This window comes from Cebidichthys violaceus, unplaced genomic scaffold, assembly GCF_023349555.1.
Source record: "Cebidichthys violaceus isolate CVI_PGR_0920_01 unplaced genomic scaffold, fCebVio1.0.p SCAF_5, whole genome shotgun sequence".
Lineage (NCBI taxonomy): Eukaryota > Metazoa > Chordata > Actinopteri > Perciformes > Stichaeidae > Cebidichthys > Cebidichthys violaceus.
Window position 1 is genome coordinate 10,768,700 of NW_027176705.1, and position 21,891 is coordinate 10,790,590.

General features: G+C 40.0%; 1 protein-coding gene across 1 annotated transcript in view; it reads left to right on the forward strand.

The window, feature by feature from the left end:
* The window catches only part of sbf2 (SET binding factor 2), an 84,341-nt gene that overhangs the window by 27,497 nt on the left and 34,953 nt on the right, over window positions 1-21,891 (forward strand). Inside the window, exons 3-16 of the mRNA XM_068731153.1 lie at window positions 5,342-5,479; window positions 9,857-9,991; window positions 10,404-10,514; window positions 11,636-11,741; window positions 15,085-15,217; window positions 17,118-17,226; window positions 17,576-17,689; window positions 17,904-17,981; window positions 18,230-18,343; window positions 19,194-19,322; window positions 19,556-19,654; window positions 19,793-19,997; window positions 20,183-20,292; window positions 21,069-21,218. Coding sequence (XP_068587254.1) covers window positions 5,342-5,479; window positions 9,857-9,991; window positions 10,404-10,514; window positions 11,636-11,741; window positions 15,085-15,217; window positions 17,118-17,226; window positions 17,576-17,689; window positions 17,904-17,981; window positions 18,230-18,343; window positions 19,194-19,322; window positions 19,556-19,654; window positions 19,793-19,997; window positions 20,183-20,292; window positions 21,069-21,218 — 1,731 coding nt within the window. The remainder of the gene's footprint in view (window positions 1-5,341; window positions 5,480-9,856; window positions 9,992-10,403; window positions 10,515-11,635; window positions 11,742-15,084; window positions 15,218-17,117; window positions 17,227-17,575; window positions 17,690-17,903; window positions 17,982-18,229; window positions 18,344-19,193; window positions 19,323-19,555; window positions 19,655-19,792; window positions 19,998-20,182; window positions 20,293-21,068; window positions 21,219-21,891) is intronic.

Below are 21,891 nucleotides of genomic sequence, written 5' to 3' on the forward strand. Positions count from 1 at the left end.
ATATACAGTCTATGGTTAAACCGCTGCACTGGAGCAGCCGTCTCTGCTTGTTTTGTTCTCTGCTCGTCCTGCAGACTTGATAAAGCAGGAGGTCTGTGCAGGCAGCACGCCATTGACCTTCTCATCCCTGGCCAGTCCCTTTCTTTTCCCTGACCCCAAGGTCTTCACTTTCCGTTATTGTGTTGTCTTCCTGGCATGCGTCTCTTCCACATGAATGGGGAAAGAAGAGGGAAGAGGATGATTGAATTGCACTGTGTAGTGCACATCTGTTGCCACGTTTCCTTGACACAATGTCTCGGTAGTAACTTAACGTTTAGGCTCGGTCTGTAGTTCAACAGTATTTTATGGAAGTTTGGATGATTATAGGTTGATTTAGATTTTCTTTTATTACACATATTTTCCAACCACGGAAGTTAGAGTTGCTCTATTTACCTTGACAAAATACCAATTGGATTTCACTTTGGATTTTGCGTTAAAGCACAAAATAAGCTCTGTGACAAACACATGTTTATGATATTTACAGGTTTTGTTCAGCAAGATAATCTTCACAAACCAACACCACTAAAATAATTTTTTTGTAAAAAGCTAACGTTAAGCTATAAACAAACTACCACAGCCACTTGTAAGCAACCGCATTTTTTAAGACGCTTCAAAATTCACAAGAGGGGTATTTAGTGACGTTTTTTTTTTATATATTTTAGAACAAAACGTTGAAATCTGTTGAGCTTGTGTTAACCACAGACCTTATTTCAGGCATTTAAACAAAAACATTGACTTTGTGACGAAGGAAACGGTGTTTGAAAAAGCTTGTTTCAAGGTTTCAGGATTCATTCCTGTATCTGCTCTAAGATTTTATTTGATTGTCTGGCAGCCATATTTACTTATTTTTCAATGTATTTTTAGGATTGCAATTGTTTGTTTGTTTTATGTTTGTATGTTATTTATTTCATGACCCAAACGTCTTCTTGACAGAGTGCTGGACGTGGTGGTTGGGGGAATGTAGAAAGTGTTTTCTTTTGTTCTCTCAAGTTTTTACAAATGTTTTATTGCTGTGATGCTTGTGTGATGTTTGTGTGATGTGTAACTTTGGTGCTTGATTTAATTTCCTTTTTTTTAACCCAAATTGTGTTCTTCTCCAAAAGGATTTGCGGGATTTAGCTCATTTGTGATTACGGAAACTCTTTAAAGGTTTGACGATCTTTCGAAGTCTGTTTGTATTTCCTAAGCACGGGACTCTTAAATGTTATGGTCATAATGAAAACACAGGTTTCCCACTTCCAATCAAGTTTCAGCTTTATCATACCAGAGAAACACAACAGTGACTTTAAGGGGAGATACCATTCTGTTGGTCTCTTTTGTCCCGAGTCATCTTTAGTAATGGCTGTTACCCCAGTTATATCTGGCCTGTGCCGGTCTGACCATTAATGTTGTGTCACGGTATGAGAATGCAGCCCTGTCCTCATCAGCCAAGGTCTCTGTGTGCTGATTTTTTTATTTTTTTTTATTGGGACTGCTCTTCAAGCACTCGGCTCAGCTGTGACGATGCTTAGCAGGTCAGACTGAAGATCCAGTATCACCGGCTGAGTAGCTGAATATCAGTGTAGTTGGTTGGGAGCGGATCATACCAGGCTGCTGCACGTGATGTGATGCAGAGGGTTTAGCTGGAGGGCAGCAGTTTACTCGGCTTTGACATTAATACAGCAAGTGTGTCCCAGAGTTCCTTTGTCACTTGACTAAGATCTAATTCTGGATTAGGAGATGTCCTTTCTGTATGACGTGTGTGTGCGTGTGTGTGCGTGTGTGTGTGTGTGTGTGTGTGTGTGTGTGTCTGTCTGTCTGTCTGTCTGTCTGTCTGTCTGTGTAAAGGCAATGTCTCCTACCGTACGTGTCCTTCTGTCCAGTGTTTACAGAAAGAAAAGGACAGATTCTGCTTTCCCACTTTATAATTCTTTTAAAGCTTAAACATCCCATCTTTATCCATTCTGCCTTCTAGGACTAGCCATGAGGATATATCCACATTGCATTCTGTGGTTGACTGAATTTCAAAGGGCATAATCTTTCAAGTTGAATGTTTAAACAAAAAGCACGAGGATATTTTCTGTTCACACACATCTGTGCACAGTTCATTTTAGTTAGTTGAATTTGAATTTCCCTGCTTTTGCAGAAGCACAATGTATTTGGTTTCAAATACTTGTTGATTAACACTAAAATAATTAGTCATAAGAGGATCACATTGTATGTTTTTCTTATTATTTTCATTGAACTATCCCTTTTGTAAAGTTCTTATTGCATCCAGCTACGATATTTAGGCAAGACAATCATTCATCTTTGAGTTAGACAACCATTAGTTGTGTTTCAAATGATGTCAGTAGTCTGTCTGGATGCAATGGTCTCCTGAATAAAGTGAAGTTTACTAAACACTGAACTCCCTAAAGTGTCTTTGAGCCTGCGCCAGCCCGCAAGTGTTTTTCTGCAGACCTACAGGCGAGATAACGGCTTAAAGGAAACACTGGTTTAAGATCGGGGGAAGTTAATTTATTGTGCCTCCTCTTGCTCTCTGAATGTTGCTCTCCCTTACGATCAGTCACTCTCTCACACATGCATACACACAAACAGAAATACGAGATACACACACAATGGTATACCTGTGATCTTTGAAACTATGTAGTCCCAAAGGTGTTTCTCTCTGTTTTTGGCAACAATGAATGGCATAGTTGGAATAGTTCCGGACAGGATCACAGTTATCTGCACTTGTCCTTGATTCCTGTTGGGCCTGAGTGTGTACCCACACACACACACACACACACACACACACACACACACACACACACACACACACACACACCTCACCACAAAGCAAGTTTAACAGATTTCCTGTGAGCTATTGTATCTGCTGGATGATGGTGGCATCCTGGTCTTATCCTCCAGGTTAAAGAAGCCAAATACACCCCCTCCCTCCCACCTTTTCCTGTCTTCCTCTCTTAAGTCCCTTTTAACACATGTCCATCCCTGAAATGTTCAGGAACATATCCCGCATGGGGTCATGTGTGCATGGCAGCAGGGATCAATATTCAGGGCAATCTGTCCTGCCAATTTCTTAACATTTCAGGGAAGCCGCCGGTACGGCTGTGTTGTGAATTAAAGCGGTCACAATGCAGAGACAAGCACATGAAGGGTTACGCCCAGCTGGTGGACGGCGCAAGCAAACCAATCACTAGACTCCCGTTATGACGTATTTTAATCCGCGACCGATTTAAAGGTTTAGCGTTAGCGCCGATGCTTTCACTTGTTGAATATAAAATACATTGGCACTGGACAAAAAACGGCTCCTCGCCTGCCATGTTCCTGAAAATCATAAGAGGCATCTTCCGCTACGTACACGTACCTCTAGCCTTGCCCGTTGACATTTATGGTGGTTGGCATCCACAAGTGTTGCATTACCACCATCTACTGGACTGTACCTTGCCCCATCCATTCCAGCGTTACCCTGGCATGTGTGAAAAGGCGCCAGACGCCATTCCTGAATGTAGTGCTTGTGTAAACGTTCATATTCTCTAGCGATGGCTGAAAGATTATCCAAATAATTTACAGGGAACAATGTGTGAAAGAGGCTTTAATCCTCATGTCTCCCACTCTCCTTCTCTCCTCGTCCTTCTCTCTACTGCTCTTCTTTTCCTCCCGAGAGACGCTACCTCGCCAGTTTATTTGTCTTTGGCTGTACACAGACCCATCTATCCATCAATCCATCTGTTTTTGCCCTCACCCGCCCCTCCTTCGCCCAGACTCCTCTCTTCCTCCATGTGTCTGCTGATCCCCTGTGTAACCCATGAGGAGCAGTCTAAACACCGTCCTCAGAGCCAGGGCCAGTTGGGCCTCCAGCAAAAACAGAGCGAGACGAGACACAAACACTTGTCTCTCTCTGACCAAATGCCCGCCTGCCTTCCATATTTTGGCACTCTCTCTCAAATAATAATTCATTAATTTCTCCTCACCCATCGTAGTTTTTCAGTCTGCTTTATGAACCCATCTTACAGTGGGTGGTTTTATAATTGGTTTATAGAGTCAAGTGTTTATGTGAAGGCATACGTTTGTCAGTTCTATTGGTGGAACTATCTATAAAATCTGTTTACTGATAAGCTGTATTTTTCTAACAGAACACTGTATCATGAATAAAAAGCTTGTTTTTTTTCCATATTTTGCAGATGTTTCGTAAGGTTTGGTTATGACTCATACTGGTCCTTTGAGACTTTAAACCAGTTTGTTTCCTCAATTTGCTAAAAATGGCTCCGTATTGTCATGCATTGAAAATTGGTGATTTGTGTGCTTCTTAAATTCTCAATAAACAATGTTTGGAAATATAAATAATAGAATATTCCAAGAAAATTTTGGAAGAACTTTACTTGCTTGAAGAAAATCATAATACTTTATAGTTAACGTCTGCATTACTCACTTTTATCCAAAGCTCAGCCAATAAGTTTGAGACTAAATCTTTAATCAATAAGAATTTGATTGTTGATGAATAAAATTTGCATCGTCTGTACTGTAATTTTACTCCGTTGGTTATTCTGAACACGCATCTATTGAATGGTTGTCTGTCCAGTAAGAGGGATCCTTCCTCAGTTGCTCTTTTTTACTTTATTTTTTCCCTCTTCAAGGATCTTTAGGTATCCAAAGCGGGTCAGAGGACTGAGGGTGTTGTTCGTTGTACACATTGTAAAACCCCTTAAGGCAAATTTGTGATATTGGACCATATAAATATAATTGACTTGACTTTATATCCAATTCTAACAGCAGCCTAAACAAATATTTATTGTTGCTATCAGTGTTAACCTCAATTTAATCTGCTGTACTAAAGTGTAGTCAGCTGTGTATTGATTCATTCCTGGGTATGTTTTCACTTTTTTACCAACTTATTTAAGCTGTTTCCTTTCATGATGTCAGTCAATGAGCTCAGGTAGTTTGGCCTGGCACCTTCACTGATGACTTTCAAGTAAAATAAATAGTGAACATGCCACTTCCTGCTCTGACAAGCAGATGTAATTGTTGCGCTGAAACAGGACATCCTGTCTACGCTCTCTACGGGGGCATTAGGATCAGACCAGCTACAGTAAGATGCCGATGCCCTGTCCATTTGAGGTGGGAATGTGTTCCCGGCAGCAGAAAGACATAACAGCCACTGAGCTTTTAACAATCTCAAATCTTTGACAATCCCAATGAAAATATCTCTGAAACGATTAAAGCTTAAGTCACAGTAACAGTCTACTGTGTATCTGATGTATGTTTTGTGAATTGTTCTTTATAATATTCTCATTTAATGACATTTTGTTTAATATCTTTTCAGTTTTGCCAGCCTGCAGGTTGGAGGCTGTCCAGGGATAGGAAGTCACCCACCTTCTTCACCGTTGTGCTGACCGATATCGAATCAGACCGACACTACTGCTCCTGCCTCACTTTCTACGAGGCTGAGGTCAATCTCCAGGTAAGACTGCACACACACACACACACACACACACACACACACACACACACACACACACACACACACACACACACACAGTAGTAATAATAGCTTTATGTTTTTAGGGTCACAGGAAGCCGTAGATTATCCCAGAATGAAGGAAATGTTTTAAGTCCATCAGAAAGCCAACACAGCCAATCACAGTCATAGTCTCCAGCCCCCTTACTGTACAGCTGTTTAAGGACTGTTGGAGTAAACGGAAGCACCATGTAAAAAACCCACAAAACATACTAATAACATCTTACTGTGAGGGAACAGCGCTAACCACTGAGCCACCGCGCTACACTCATTAACGATGTAGTGAATTCTGTAAGCACAAATGTTTCGCTTTGTCACTCCATTAAACAGCTGTGCAGCACATCTCTGCGAGCGGCAGGCTTCTCATCCTCCTTATGAGATCATCTCAATGATGACTACTCTTATGATGAGCTTGAGGTTCGTCTTCGTGTGTCTTTCTCGTGACTCTTAGAAGCCACCGGGATATCTAAGTTGGGCATTGTGATGGTTCTTATTTTCTGTTTTCCGTTTTAGGTTTATTATTTGGTTATTTTTACAGACTTTGGCACTTTTTTAACTTGTAGGAATTTCTGTCGCATGTGTGATGTCTCCCAGAATTTGAGGCATTAGAAAAGAAAAGCTGCTAATAAATTGTGATCAGGGACATGATATAAAAGAGAGGATGGGGCTGTGCTCCCCTCCAGCGCTTTTCATTTGATTTACGTAATCATACATACAAGATTCATTCCTGATTACAACAGATTTGTTTGGGCGGGATCATTTTTATATTTATCAATGATCTCATTAATGTCTCACCCTGCCAAAAGCCCACAGAATACCAGGCTAATTGTTTCACTGTGTTTTCCTTTGTTAGAGGCCTTAAATGACTCCTGTCTCTCTGCCCGCTGTGACTTCAAATCCTTTCACATGTGGAAGGCAGCAGAACATTTTACAGTAGAATTAGAAATGTGGCTGTGTACGACAAATATGTGTCAACTTTTAAATAGTGGGGGCGTGTCTTTGGAGAACCAATACTGTAGTAGTTCATACTTTCCTCATCAGCTTGTTGTGTGAATTGGACCATAATTACAAACATTCCTATGTTTGCGCAACTGGACATATTTTTTCCAAAAAAGCACGAGAGGAGGAAGGATTTAAGGCAAATTGTCACTTCAAAGGGAGAAAATAACCAAAAATAGCCCAGTTGTTAACTGTTATGGGGGTTTCTTTAAGAGCCTACAAACAGACTTTTCATTGCCCAACGCTGGTTGGTCCCTCAGCTGTATTGAAACCTTAATGCTCCTCGGTCTGTTTTCTGTTCTCTCACTCGGGCTGAGTGGAGGGAATACGAGTTGTCAGTAACAACCACTTTAGACTTGATTGTGGGGCCTCATGTTTTTGTAATTGTGTCTCTTGTTAGCGGTTATCTGGGGACAGGCAAGGCTATTAGTGAGTTGTTTTTCACATACTCCACCTTTATTTTACATTTGCAGGACAAACTAAGCTGTAGAACAAGTGGCCTTAAACCTCTTTCTCTCCACTGACTCATCTGATTGCACAAAGAAATCTGATTACATAGTAGTCTATGAGAAAAGGACCCTACTTCTCACTTGATTTACTACCTCAGCAAAAAATGTAAACATGAGTTTATGATCTCAATCCCCAGTTTCAAGGCTTCTTCAATACAGCATGACGTTCTTATAAATTATCGTCACTCATTTAAAGTAAGTAAGACAATAAAGCAGAGTTTGCTTTAGCGCGTGGCTACCTTGTGATCGACAGGTAGCTACCACAGCGTTGTCAAGTCTGGGAGTTGTTTTCGTCTTAGAACTTTATTTTTTACAGTGTGTTTTCAGTTCATGAAAGTTAATTTTAACCTTTTTGGTTGCCTAAAAATGTTCAGCGTTCAGTTGTACTTGGCGCCACCCTCTTGTGTCACTTCTGTTTGCAAAAGACCAAGATGGTGACGGGCAAAAGGCCAAACTGAAGGCCTCAAAGTGGTAGTCCACAAACCACTGGGTGAATGATGTCACAGTCACTATGTCCACTCCTTTTATGATGTCTATGTAGTAGAGAGACTATTTTTGTAAGAGAGGTTTATTGTGATTATGAAAGAAAGGGCCTTCCATATGAAATACTAAATGTACTCTAATTCATGTACAAACATTTTGATCTCATTGTGTTAGTGTACACTGTTTTTTGCAGTCTCTGCTCTCACAGTGTTAATTTCTCACAGTCGTACTTCCTTCATTTTTAAAGGAAGTTCACAGGATTACCAGACTGGTTGTAAACATTGCACTGGTTAAAAGAAGAGGGCCATAAACTTTACCGTCAGCATGACAACAGGCCAGAAGTAAGAGGCTGTGCAAAATATTTTTCATTTTGTCATTTGTGGCCATTTAATGTATGTTAGTGAAGCATTGTTAGGTGTATATGACTATACTGTCCTTTGAGCTTCTAATTTTCATAAAGGAGCTCTATAATGTAAATGTTTAATGTGAGAAGTTGCTGCAGAATTCTAAGCTCCTCAATACTGAAGCTGTCTGCAGGTAAGTATTAAAAATACATGAATAATATGGATCTATCTGGAGAATATTAACTCTGTTTTTAAAATACACACTTGTGAATTTTTATTTTTTGTTCTTATTTAGCAACTTACAGCTTAGAGTAATTATGTGATAATGTATGCACGTGCCAAAAACAGACTTGACCAAGACATGTGTATGCTTTGTGTATATAAATACAATATTATGAAGACTTTTGAATATGATTGTCCACCTTTTTTAGTCAGCCCTGTGTTAATTGTTTTATTAGGCTATATTTGGCCTCATCCAACGTCATGTTCCTGCAAAATAAACACACCTTGCTGGATTCAGTGTCAGGCACTGAGGATCCTCTTGAAACGTGTGCGTGTTTTAACAACCTTCCCTCTCATCTTTATCTACTGCGTTGGATTCCAGGGAGAGTCCAGACAGGCGGCAGAGGAATGTATTTTGTCTAATAATTGAACCAAATCCTTAGAATAATGGTGAAATGTGACCCCCATCTGAATGGGATATTTTGATCCCGTACTCCTTGGTCCAGAGATACTGCAGCACTTATGGCATGTTTTCACTGCCTGGAGAAATATACCAGATTGTGATAAGGGCTTTAGTTAGGAATGAGCACGGAGAAGTTGGAGTATTAGTGCTCTGATGGGGCTCATGGATCCACAATGGAGACCATTAAAACCAGACTGAGGCGGTTCGTTGTAGGATAAGGGTGTCGGATTTTGGGTAGAGTTTAGATGACGTGTTTAATCGGAGCAAAAAATACTTTCTAGTGTTCCTTTGGTTTGACGTGCTGTAAAATGTCATCATAATGCTGATACATATCTGAATGTAGTTCTCTTCAACAGGACAGTTATGCTTTCCTTCCGTCAATGTTCGTTTCTGATGAATATGTGTGCAATATCCAACCAATTTCAGGATAAAAGTGGTTTAATATTGTGATCAACAATTAAGAATATTGTTGACTGTAAATTATACATCTTGCTAAACATCATAATTACTAAGCATTTTGCATGTGTTAGCATCTTTGTTACTGTCTCTTATGTCTGATGTGTTGATATGTGACTCAGGGAGTCAGCAGCAACATTAATCACCTAAATTAATTTTGGCTCTTTGAGGAAATCCGCTCGTATGATTTTGTCTCTTTGTAGATCTTTTTCTATTAACCTCATCGTGGTTTTAGAAAACCTGTCATGTTCAGGGATGTCTCCAGCTGTTTGAGCAGCTGTGCTGAATGAGGACGGATTGGGAAAGGCTAATTTATAGTCTAAACTTTCTCGAATGTGTGTTCCATCTCAGGAGACAAAGCAGTATTTTTAAGATGTTTTGGGGTTGATGCTATGACTTGCTCCGATGCAAGAGTTTTATCTTGGCTTTTTTTGTGTTTGAGGAATACAATTTACTTTCCACTACTTCTACTTTCAAGCCTATTTCGTGACTCACCTCTCAAGTGAAAATGAAAAAATTGATCGTCAAACTTCTACAGAAGTTGGTTCATCAAACTAAGTTACAGCATACATTACTCAGTATTACCACAGATCACTCTTAATTTTGGAGTACATCAGGATTTTTTTCCCTGGAAAAACAAATGTGCAAGAAACGCATGCGATGTATAGTACATGCCAGACGTGTGCTGGACAATGTGATGAGTTTGAGGCACATGATGTATTCACAAGCTCAAGTTGGAGCTCAGCGGTGCTGGCATGCTCTACAGTACATTTCATGATCTGAAGTCCATGGCACTGTGTTGAACTCTTCAACTGGAACAACTTCTTCTTTTTTTATGTTTCAGGGATCAAAGAGTATTGAGGCTGATGGAGATGAAGACGAGGAGGCAGAGGAGGATGGTCTGATCCAGCCAGCTCAAGTGTTTGCACCAAAAAGTCTCATTCTCGTGTCCAGGCTGGATTATCCCGAAATATTCCGGGTAATAAAACAGCATATGATTAAATCTTGATTAAAAAATATTTTTCTGTCTTGTTCAGCAGAAATACTTAGAATTTTTGTCAAATCAAGGCTTTCATCTTGCAGCTCTGAGATGACGCTTCTCTGCTTTGTACTGTCTGCAGAATAGGCCCTAGTTTGCTTTAGCGTAAGCACGCAATTCAGCGAAGTAAATGAGATATAAGCACCTCTGATCTTTTCATCACAGACTGAGTTGATCACAGGTTTTGCAGACACACGGCCGGCCTTGTTAGGTGCTGTAAGAATAAACTGCTATCAAACATTATCTACACGTTTAACCGTGAGCTGTATTACTGATGACTTTATAGAGTAGTTATCCTCTGTATGTGCCCATGTGTAATGTCTTTGTTGTATTTCACATGTTGTCCTTCCAGGGGTGCTTGGGTCTGATCTACACAGTGCACATCGATAGCCTGAGTTTCCCTTTGGAGGGTCTGGTGGCCAACCTCTTTACATTCCAGGTTCCTGTTGCTGGTGGATCCCAGGTAAGGCTTCACGTTCAAAGTAGGCTACCACAGTCTGTAAGACATCTCCCTGCTGCTGGCCTGTTTCTCACAGGGGGCCTCAGATCCAGACCAGTAAGGGCCCAGAAAAGTGATTGTTTGTGCAGGTACTTAAATGATTTATGTTCGCTGTGCAGCCAATCAAGAATGTCGTGTTCAGATGGTGCCAGAGATCGCTGTCCAGCCACAGGCAGGGATTTTCTGATACACATTCGTCATTTTTTTCCATCGTGTTACGTCGAGGAAAATACCTCAGTCTAGAGTAGGACAGCAGGGCTCTTAAATTACGTTCATAACAGTCAAGAGGAATATTTATTTTTGAATACATTACATAGATTTAAAAAATACAAAAAAACATTTATTTTACTGTAGTTGGGTGGCCAAGTGTCAGAAGGTGAGGCTAATAATTCAGTGAACCAGGCAATAGACTTATTTACACATTTGAAAAACACCGTGGAGACAAAATATGTCTCAATCATATTGGAAAATTATTGTACGTTTACGACTGCCAGTGGGGAGAAATCCTAATCACTCAGATAAATATCAGGCTTTGTTTTCGACGATTGCTAATGTGCTGTAAGAGGGAAGAATTTGGACTGTTCCCCCGCAAGACTGCACTTAAAATCCCAAATCCTTGAGTCTGTCTTCGGGCAGAAGCTCAGCAGTGGAACAGACTAATTTGTGAGAACAGCACCTAGTTAAACATCGAGGTATTTCAAGAACTGTATGAATGGAGACCATGAAATACCTTTTAATGTATAATGTGAATAATAAGCCATTTGATGCACATTTTTGAATCACTAATCCAAGAGTTTTTTTAAGGGATTCTGTGATATTGCTGCAGCTGTGCGCTGTACCAGTTTCATTTTGGTAAACATGTAATTGAGGTTTTCTTTGCTCAATGACAAGCAAACTCATTCAAATGGCTAATTCAGTCCTGCAGCTGCGGTGTCTTCTTTATTTGATTCAACCACAGTGCCCTCAGCTATAAATCTTAATGGATGACTGTCAGTTGCAGTGCTGCTCCGTCCTGTCGACCTGATGGCTGTAAACATGTCCTTGACTGTTTTCTGAACTTTTACTGCTTTTGTTTTTCTTTATAGAAGCTCTTCAGCCTGGGAGCAGGAGACCGTCAGCTCATCCAGACGCCTCTGAACGACACGCTGCCCGTCACGTCCAAAAGTGTTGGTCTGCTCTTCCAGCAGCTGGGTGGGTCCAGGCACTTTGAACTACTAACTAGTAATCATGAGACAGGAAGACATGACTTGTTGATGACTGTATAACTGTTTCTCTGCCCCGTCATTTATTTGTTTTGAACATGAACCCTGCCAGAGAAGTTATTGAATGAACAATCATTTCTTTCTGCAGTCTGTCACGTCTGCTCAATATCCTGTTTATGTGTTAAGACATTTTGTGTTGTTGGTTGTTGTAATCAGACAGTTCTGACACTCAAAGAACATTTGTCTTAATCATATTAGTGGCATCGTCTTAGTTGATTGAATTAAGCAGCTTTAATGTGTGTGACATATTTCACATTCATTCAGTCTTGATCCTTTCAGATTTTTAGAGGCTCCATTCTACTTTGCTAATCACATGGTGGTTGACTGCAGCACTGTGGGACTCTTACAATGAGGAGACTTTAGCAATGAGCCATTAAGAACTTGGATTAATTCTACACCAAATGTGTCTGAAGCAAGCTTATGCGGTTTTCGCTTTGTCCCATCAGTGTTTCTGTAATTTTGTCTGGGCTAGAACAAGCACATGATGGAGATTTGATTCGGTTTGCTAGTTTCACATTGCAATGATTGCTCAATATCTTCGGACTGTAAATGATTTGCACAAGCAATACGTGCTTTGTCAAAGGTAGAACATGCCCGGTTGACTCATGGTGGTTGAAGAGTGTATCCATCACTTTCCTCAGCCTTTGAAAATTATGGTTTGGCATAAATCATGAACTGAGCTATTGTACATGATATTTTTGTGGTATTTAAGAATAATTTGTTTTAGTTTGCTTTCTGCATTTCTAGGCATACATCTGTTAGAGCTGAGAGTGAAATTAAATATGATTCACCTGAAATTTGATTTGTAATGGAAAGTTGGCTCTTATTTATTCTCATTTGATTAGAAGAATGTGATTCAAAACAGAGTGGATTTTATTTCCTGAGTGTATTAACACCATCCTCTGTTTGTTTGGACAAAGGGATGAACATGCACATGGGGGGTACTTGCACGATACGCGTCACGTGATCAGGGTTAGGTGGAAGTCATACATTTGTAGCTAATCTGGATACAAAAAAACAAAGCAAGCTTGACTCAAAACCTGGCCATGGTCTGTCAGTCCGCATAAGCCTGTTTCCATTAATCAGTTCAGTACATTATGCAGCGCTGTTAGTCCTCGAAGCGGCTACAGGGCCATAACTAATGTGTGTTGCTCATTGTTTGATATGTCACGTTGTTTAAATACTGCAGTGGAAAATCACTAACTTAAAAACCACAATTTATTCTTTTTACACGTGTTTACAGATCAAACAAGATATAACTGTTTAATAGATAGTGGACAGATTTCTGACAGATCTCTGTTTGTATGTTGAGCTATGCTAACCGTCTCCCGGGTGACGGTGTAAACAAACATGACAGTGGTTTCATTCTTTTCATCTAACTGTTATTTAGATATGCATACTGCAGAGTGTAGGACCATAGACACTAAATGGCTCAGTCTACTCTTCGGATCATACCAGGAAAAAATATTGTGACAAGTAGCAAATTGTTGTAATGTGTTGTTGGCTTTGTCCTTATCCCCACTTTCATATAATATATAATATTTGTTTTGGACTTTGTAGCAAGACAAATGTATGTATGAATCTTGAGAGTCAAGCCGTTGTGGCAATCAGAGTGAAAATGACTGACAGACTTTGGGAGTTAATCATCCCTCCTCCCTTTAATAAAAAAAAGAAAGAAAAAAAGAAAAAAAAAGTCAGTTACGCGACAACAAGTGTATCATTTCCACTCATTAGGTCATCCTCATGTCCATATAAGGATTGGCGAGTAGCTGTGCAGGTCGTCAGGTCGGCACATGATTCTGTGTGCACTGATCACCCGAGTCACCAGAGAGGAATGTGTGTTAAACATGTCACACTGCACAGGAAGTGCAGTCCCCCGGGACGAGATAGAACCGGCCATCAACAGCCCTGTTGTTTGTTGTTTGTTGCCTTTGTCTCTCCTGTTGTCCTGGGATGTTGCTGTCACTTTTTATTTCGGGCTCGGAAGTGCGTTGCTGTTTCCATAAGATAAGTAAACACCTGAAGCTGAGGTGTGATTATGAAAACGGAGCCTCAATAGTGAAATGAGCGAGGCACACTCTTTTACAGAGCATTTTACATAATGTGGACTAACCATGTCTATAAAAGATGAAACAACTCATTTGGTTTGACAAGACTGTTCACCTTAAAATCTCATATTATGTTGAAGCTTGTGTTCCACTTCCTGTTTATCACTGAAGCGCTTCACTCAGACAGACAAACATCCAGACCCAGCGCCCCCAGTGGCACTGATAAGTCTGCCAGTGTTCCTCTCCCTTTATCACTCCAGTGTGTGATGAATTGATCCGTTAGTTGCTCGATAGGAAACAATAACAGGAACTGCAAACTTAGAATTCTTCCTGATTGTCACGTCGGTATTTGAAATATTATTTATACTGTATGAGAGTGTGTAATTTCCTTTGTTTTCAGAGAGGAATTTTCCTTTAGGTTTTATAGTCAGTGTTTAACAGAAACTGACCCATTTGGTCTTGAAAATGTATTGTTTTTGCCATCATGAGCTACCAGGTTTCTTCAGTAAAGCAGTGGACGTATCGCAGATTATGGGAAGATTCTGCAGAGCAGTGACTCGTGTTAATGCAGTTGTTGAGATTGATGAAGAAATACAATAAAACAGTTTAATGCAAATTAAGAAATCAGGACAGTGCTGTAGGGGCAAAAGTAACCTAGTAGGAATTTACTTACATAAACCGTTCATGTATTTGCCTTGAGCCTTGGTAAACTCAAAGGAAGTACAGTGCTCACCTACCAAAGACAAAGACACACTACAGACGCATCGTTTTCATAAAGTAGACAGTTTATTCAATAAATCAACAAGGGTGCAGTAGCCTGTGCAGAGGAAAGTGAAAGCTCTATTCTGAAATAAAGGGAGCTTTGCAATGGTAGTGTCAGACTTTTTCTCTGCTCAGCCTATATGTTGCTGCATAGGCAGCAGTCTCAAACATTGCACTTCAATTTGACAATTACAATCAGATTTGAATCAACTTCTTGTAGCACGACAACCTTCCATACGGTATTAAGATTGATGTGGTTAGTCTGCCAATATTACAAGAAACATTCCACAGATTATTGTTAGAGTAATCAGTCTTGAAGCTGTTATGGATACATAATCTATGTTTGAAGTTGGAAATCCACCACAAATAGCCACGAATGTTTGATGAATGATCCGCAACAATGTGGCAGTCACATACCAACAAATACCTCATTCATGTTGTTCTCTTGCTTTTTTGTTTCAGGAATCCAAAATGTTCTGAGCCTGTTTTGTGCGGTTCTGACAGAACACAAGGTTTTGTTTCACTCCACCAGTTACCAGAGGCTGGAAGAGGCGTGTCGCGCACTGGAAGCCCTCATGTTTCCCCTTAAATACAGGTAAGCATGTGTTCGACCCCAGAGGCAGGACAGGTTCTCATGTGACTTTCCAGTAACGTCTCGGCTGTTGTCATGACTTGGCTTGTGATTTCACAGATGATTACTTTGTTCATTATTGTGTTGACTTCTAGAAACAACTATATCTAGATAAGATTACTCTTTAAGATCACAAAATTTGACCTTGTATATCTAGTAAATTTAAAAGAACTTCCCCTCTCGGGCTTTTACTCATGCAGTGATTAACTTCCGTTCCTCTTTAGAAAGAAATTCATGCAATACTATTCATATTCATCTTGTGAAACACATTTTTAATCTCAGAGGGAGGTTTAGCAGAAGTAAACTTTCTCCCCTGTTCCTAATTTTTACAAATTCAAAGCACAACATCGCTGCTATAATTCCGTGTCCATTGATTCATCAAGTGAGACGTAACAAACACAACGAAGCACATGAATCAACGGTGGCAGACGAAACGTATCATACATGCATTAAGACAGTAAGCCGTTTTTAGAGCAGACATTTTGTCCTGACATTGTTGTAAAACCTCAGGCATTACTAATGACATTAATTATGGCTCTGTTTTAAGTGACATAATTAAAACAACCACTAGAACCGCTGCTGCACATTTCAGAAGCGTCTATGTGCTAAAGGAGCGAGCTGTAAGCAAAATGTGCTGATAAAGACTGTAAGTACAGATATTTGTGTTATTTTTATTCTAAAATATAGTTGGATAGTTAAAATACGTTTTTAGTTCAGTAAGGAGAGAAATAGTTGGGACTTTTTCATCACTAATAGCATACTTTTTGAAAGTACAATTTTTTAATTTAGACTTTTTATACGAGTTTGCATGCCAACGATTTGTTGACGTTGTTCCAGTGTTGAGGGATGGCACTGTAACCGGCAGCCGCTAAACGGGCTGTAATGTAATGGCTCGGGGCAACTCCTCACCGACAATTAACGCTCCCGAAAACTATTTGTTTTTGCCACTGACAGGCTCCAATTGTTATTATAAGTGTGTGACAACATTATGGAAAGATCCTACAGACAAATATCAAATGTTAAAGTGTTTGTTAAAGTATTGTGTGTCTCGCTTGAAGAAGTCTCAGTCTAAATTCTCCACATTGTCAAAATCAGCTAAATATTCAGCCATGTCAATGATCTTATTGAAAATCTGAAAAGTATTTGACCACAGTGTCACTTGTTTTCTTCATCTGCTGTACAGTGACAGCACAAGCAAACTTTTTAAGAATATGATAGTAATAATGATTGGTCAATATCCCTAAATTAATTTGCTTGCATTGCCAAAAATATACCTAGTATAAACATTCACAAAATGAATTGTGCCATTCAGTAGTAACAGGTGATTGATACTCAACCTGGTCTTGATGAGTAATTCAGTGTTAATATCGATATCATCATGTTTTTCTTGTTCTCACAGGCTGCTTTACATAAGTAGCACACATTTATGCGATTATCTGACTGTTCCCTCTACCTGTTTGGCAATTATTGATGTTCTTTTTCAGCATTTTTTCATGCGTACATATCTTGTGAGAGCAGCAATGGTCACTCTATCATTATGCTGTGAATCAGTTATGAAGTCATTCTTGTCCATGTTGTGCAGCCCAAGTGTCTGGTAGATGATTATGATGATGTCAAATTTCCAAAGCTTGTTAATGATGTCATTGAAAAATGTATGAACGTCATGTGAATGCGACGGGCAGTTTTTGGTTTTACTGCTGTCTTTGTCTTTTAATGCGAGTATAGCGACTTGATTTTCACTTTCATAATAACGTACACTCAAACACAGGTAAGTATATTTTAAGCTCTCAGTTCTTCCCCATCTGTGTTCCTAGTATCATTGTAGACACTGTGTATTCACTGTTATGTCCTTTCCTGTGTTCAGTTACCCATACATCCCCATTCTGCCTTCACGGCTGCTGGAGGTGTTGAGCTCGCCCACTCCTTTCATCATTGGAGTTCACTCCATGTTTCAGACTGAAATCCAGGATCTGGTGAGTGACGATGTGTCACAGGCATCCAGCAAGTTATCCTACTTATTCACAGAATGTGAAGATCCTAAATTGTGAATCATTATTATCAAGTTTGTTTTTATATCTCAAACGTCAGGATGAATTGTGATATTTCTGGACTTTCAACTGACCGGGGGAGTTTAGACAAAAAAAAGTCCTTGGTTTCGGGAAGTTTTTACACAAGAAGATTAGGAAACCTGCCCTTCATCAAGATGTTTATTTAACTGGTTTCAGCTAATTCTCGTCAGGCACACGTGTCGTTGCTCACAGCACTCCCTCCAGCTGCAATCAAACCACCTGACCTGTCTGTGTTTTATGTGTGTACAACCAGTTGGATGTTATTATTGCTGACCTGGATGGAGGCACGATAAAGATTCCTGAGTGCATTCACTTGTCCCAGCTCCCTGAACCTCTGTTACACCAAACACAGACGTCCCTGTCCCTGGTAAGCACAAACAAAGTAGTTCTTTGGATTTTTAAACTCGGACGTGCTCAGTGACTGCTCATATAATTAATGTTCTTATTTCCCTTTCTTATTTAAATCATGTGACTCTTTCTGTTATCCTGTATTATCTGGTTACTCATTGTGCACTTATGTTTATTGTTGTTGTTGAAATGAAGACAAGTAAATAATCTGGAGCAACATTTATTCTGTGTAGGTTTTGCACCCTGATCTGGAGATAGCAGACAATGCATTCCCTCCGCCCCGCACTGCTCCCTCCAACCTCAAGTTGTTGGTAAGTCAGCATCACTATCACATGTCCTCCTTTCATTTCCGATTCTCCAGGTAAAAAAAAAGAAAAAAGTCTCTTATCGTCAAAAGATTACCGTTTGAGTGGGGGCACTAACTGACGGTAACCCATTACCCTTAAGATAAAAAAACATGTCTGTTGTGTAATTAATTTATCAGACTGCATTTGTAGCATAGTTGTTTGATGAGTCGTGTGTGTGTGTGTGTGTGTGTGTGTGTGTGTGTGTGTTCCAGGATAAGGAGGTGAGGGCCGTCTTTCTCAGGTTGTTTGCACAACTCTTCCAGGGCTACAGGTCCTGCCTGCAGCTCATCCGCATCCATTCTGAACCCGTGATTCACTTTCACAAGGTAACATAACAACATAATGGAATTCCCAGTGCTGAAATTAAAATTTTGCAAAAAAACAACTTGTTTTCCAATATGTAACCCTAGATTAAACTCATTTAGCAAGTACTCTGCTGCAAACACATTGTTCTTTTTTCGCTGCCAAGAATGTTTTAGTCCGAGTCCAGCAGTGAGGGTGGAATTACGTGTAAAGACTTGACAGATTAACCTGTCAGGGGTGTATAAAGTGTGTGTGAGTGTGCATGTTGTTTTAAATGTGTTGCTGAGGCTCCATGACTCTTCCACGATGCTATCTTTTTGTTTATGCAAGCTTCGGACACAGTCCCATAACCTTGGGCAAAGCCCGGCAATGAGCCATATGAAACGCATTAGGTTTACATTTTTGTTTTGTGCCGGGGTTTTTGTTTGTTCGTGTCTGTGATGTCTCCGTGGTAACCCCTCAGCACATCATCCTCAAAGTACCCCACATGGATCACATTATAAACAAATGCTCAGCTTATTCGCCTGGAACTGCCGAGTGGGGGAGAGCTTGAGTGAACTGTTTTATCTCTTCATCCCGCAAGCACAAATAATTATGCGTAAAGTAAATTAAATTTATTTGCATGTAGTAATTTACAACTAGATTTATTTCCCTTTTTGTGCATGCTGAAGAACTTACCCATGATTTTAACAACAAAAGATGCTGGTCTCGGGTCCACTTGCTGAGATATTTTTTTAACATTTTGTAATCTTATTCTAAAAACGGCTGTGATTACCACGCTTGCTTTTCAGTCTGCAGCAAATCTATATGAACAAGATTGCATTGCTCCCATCTGTGTGGGATTGTAACTGATCTAATTCTGACATTATCCAGACTGCCTTCCTGGGCCAGCGAGGCCTCATTGAGAATGATTTTCTGACCAAGGTTTTGGATGGCATGGCCTTCGCTGGCTTTGTCTCGGAGAGAGGTCCGCCTTACCGAGCCTGCGATCTCTTTGATGAGGTACTGTACCATGATGCTCCACTTAAAGCTCAACTTTGCCCTTTACTTTTTAGCTGTAAGTGGAGAAGTTCATACACAAAGTTTTTACACTGAAAGAGTTTTTAATGTGGACTGGTGACATATGGACGATCTTATCAGTAATGATGGTGACCTAGTTATGCTGCAGGAGCTTTGTGATACTTTGCTTTTCTTGATGATAAACCCCTCTAATCGTGAATATTACTGTTTTGTAGCTGGTGGCCTTAGACACTGACAGCTTTAAGGAAGAAGAGGTCAGCCCTGCCAAGCTGCAGAAGCATATCAGGACATTCTCTGAGCAGCTGTACAGAAATGTAAGACTTCATGCAAATAACTACAGCTATATCTCCTTTGTTGTATTTGTGTTTTGTGTTATGTTTTGCTGTATATTCACTGTACATACAGCTGTGTATCCTATTAATACAAGTGGTTTGCTGGCATGTGTACTATAGGAGAACCCAAACCCCCACATGGCATTCCAGAAAGTGCCTCGGCCTTCGGAGGGATCCCACCTGCGGGTGCACCAGGTCCCCTTCCCCCTGCTGGATGACGAACAGGTGGAGAAGATGCTGCAGGAGGGTGTGGCAAAACACAGCAGCGCACCTCCTTCTACACGACCTGAGAGGAAGTGTGTTGTACCTGCTGGACCACCCGTCGGTATGGTCTTCTTTCAACTGCCGTATTGCTTTACATACCTGCAATCTTTGTGTTAAATCTCTTTCACAGTCATAGCTTTCACATGACGGGTATCTGCAAAACATGTCTTTGACTTGTGAAAAAGCTCTGATGTTTGCAGCAGCTGTCGTTTTAACCAGCTGTGATTCTGTCTTTCTGTATTCTAGTGTCCATTATGGGTAAGAGTGGCTCCGTGTTTAACAGCGCTCGCAGGCTGGAGGTGGTGCGGAGCTGCATTTCTTTCATCTTTGACAACAAGACTCTGGAGACTGAAAAGGTGATGCACAATGTCCTTCATCAGGGGACCTCGTCAACCTTTAAAGCTCATTAACTGAAGGCATCTTTGCGTTACACCGAATCAGCAGACCATTAATTAAGGAGCTGAAGATCTCTCCTCACCTTCATCATCCTCATATCTTCCAGCTGCCACACAGAAGTAGATAGGGCCTGTAATCAAACACATTCCATGATGCAATAGTTATTGTTTTAACAAAGAGGTTAATCAGTTCCTGTCCTCTAAAAGCATATAGGCTACACCTTCGTTACGGCCCCATGTTTGTGATTCTTACCCAATATGCATCCAATGTGTTTCAAATGGGATTTTTGCCGGTTACTTTATGGATCCCACTGGCTTCATATAGGAGTTATACAATCCAGGCCTGCATTTCTGTGCAAATGTAAGAATGCATAGCATGTATCCTCTGAACCCCCCCGTGAGCCTGTAAATCCTTCGCTGCCAAATGGTCATTAACCATACAGCAGGTCATAGTAGCTGGGAGTACTGTGTTGGTACAAAGTGTGAATGGATTAACTATATATATATATATATATATATATATATATATATATCTCTTCTTTAATCAGTATTTCATAAAACAAGGGCCTGCTTCCTCAAAAAGCCTGAAAATCTCGGGAAGCAATGTTTTTTTTTAACCATCACAAATTGTCGATATATTTCTATCTCTAATGAACTTCTCTTATCAGGGCAGCCACTTTATTTAGAGGTTTTTTTTTATTTTATAAAACCCTCTTTGTCCACCTTTCTCTCAATAGGCGCTGCCAGCTGCACTGCGCGCACTGAAAGGCAAGGCAGCACGCCAGTGTCTGACTGAGGAACTGAGTCTCCATGTTCAGCAGAACCGCGCCATAATGGACCACCAGCAGTTTGATTACATCATTCGTATGATGAACTGTGCCCTCCAGGTAAGTCATGCCAACACAAGTCATAGACCCTTTCTACTGCATCCATACTGAAACGTGCACAAAACTCTATGCAGCCATGGAGGAGATTTTTTGGAAATTAATTGTCAATAACTTTGTTAATCAAACTTTGAGTCATTTATCAAGCAACACATTACCAGACATTCTTCAATGTTAATATTTTAGGTTTCATGTTTTATATCATTGTAAATGTAAAAGCTTTGGACTGTCGACAATCAATTTGAGGATGTCGCCTTTGGGCTCTAGAAAATTCTGACATCTGGTAGACTGAACATTCAATTGATTAATAAAGAAACAAACCCACACATGATGCAACATGCATCATCAGCAAATGTGATATGCGATAGGTTGTGATCAAAATGTTGTTCTGTTTTTACTGTTGAATAATATGTGTTTCATTCATAAAGTAACTGAAACTTTGTGTATAAGTTTAAACTTTTTTTTTTTCTTCAATTCTGTTTTAAACAGGAATATGACCTGAACTGATTTTGTCCAATATGATTATTGTGTTGTTCTTAACAACAATAACAACAGAACATAGAATATATATTTTTCAAAACATACAATGAATATTGTTGAAAGATTAATTTAACATAATTTTTAGACGTTTGGTTTTTAACCCAGTTTTCTACCAAATTGATATCTAAAACTGATG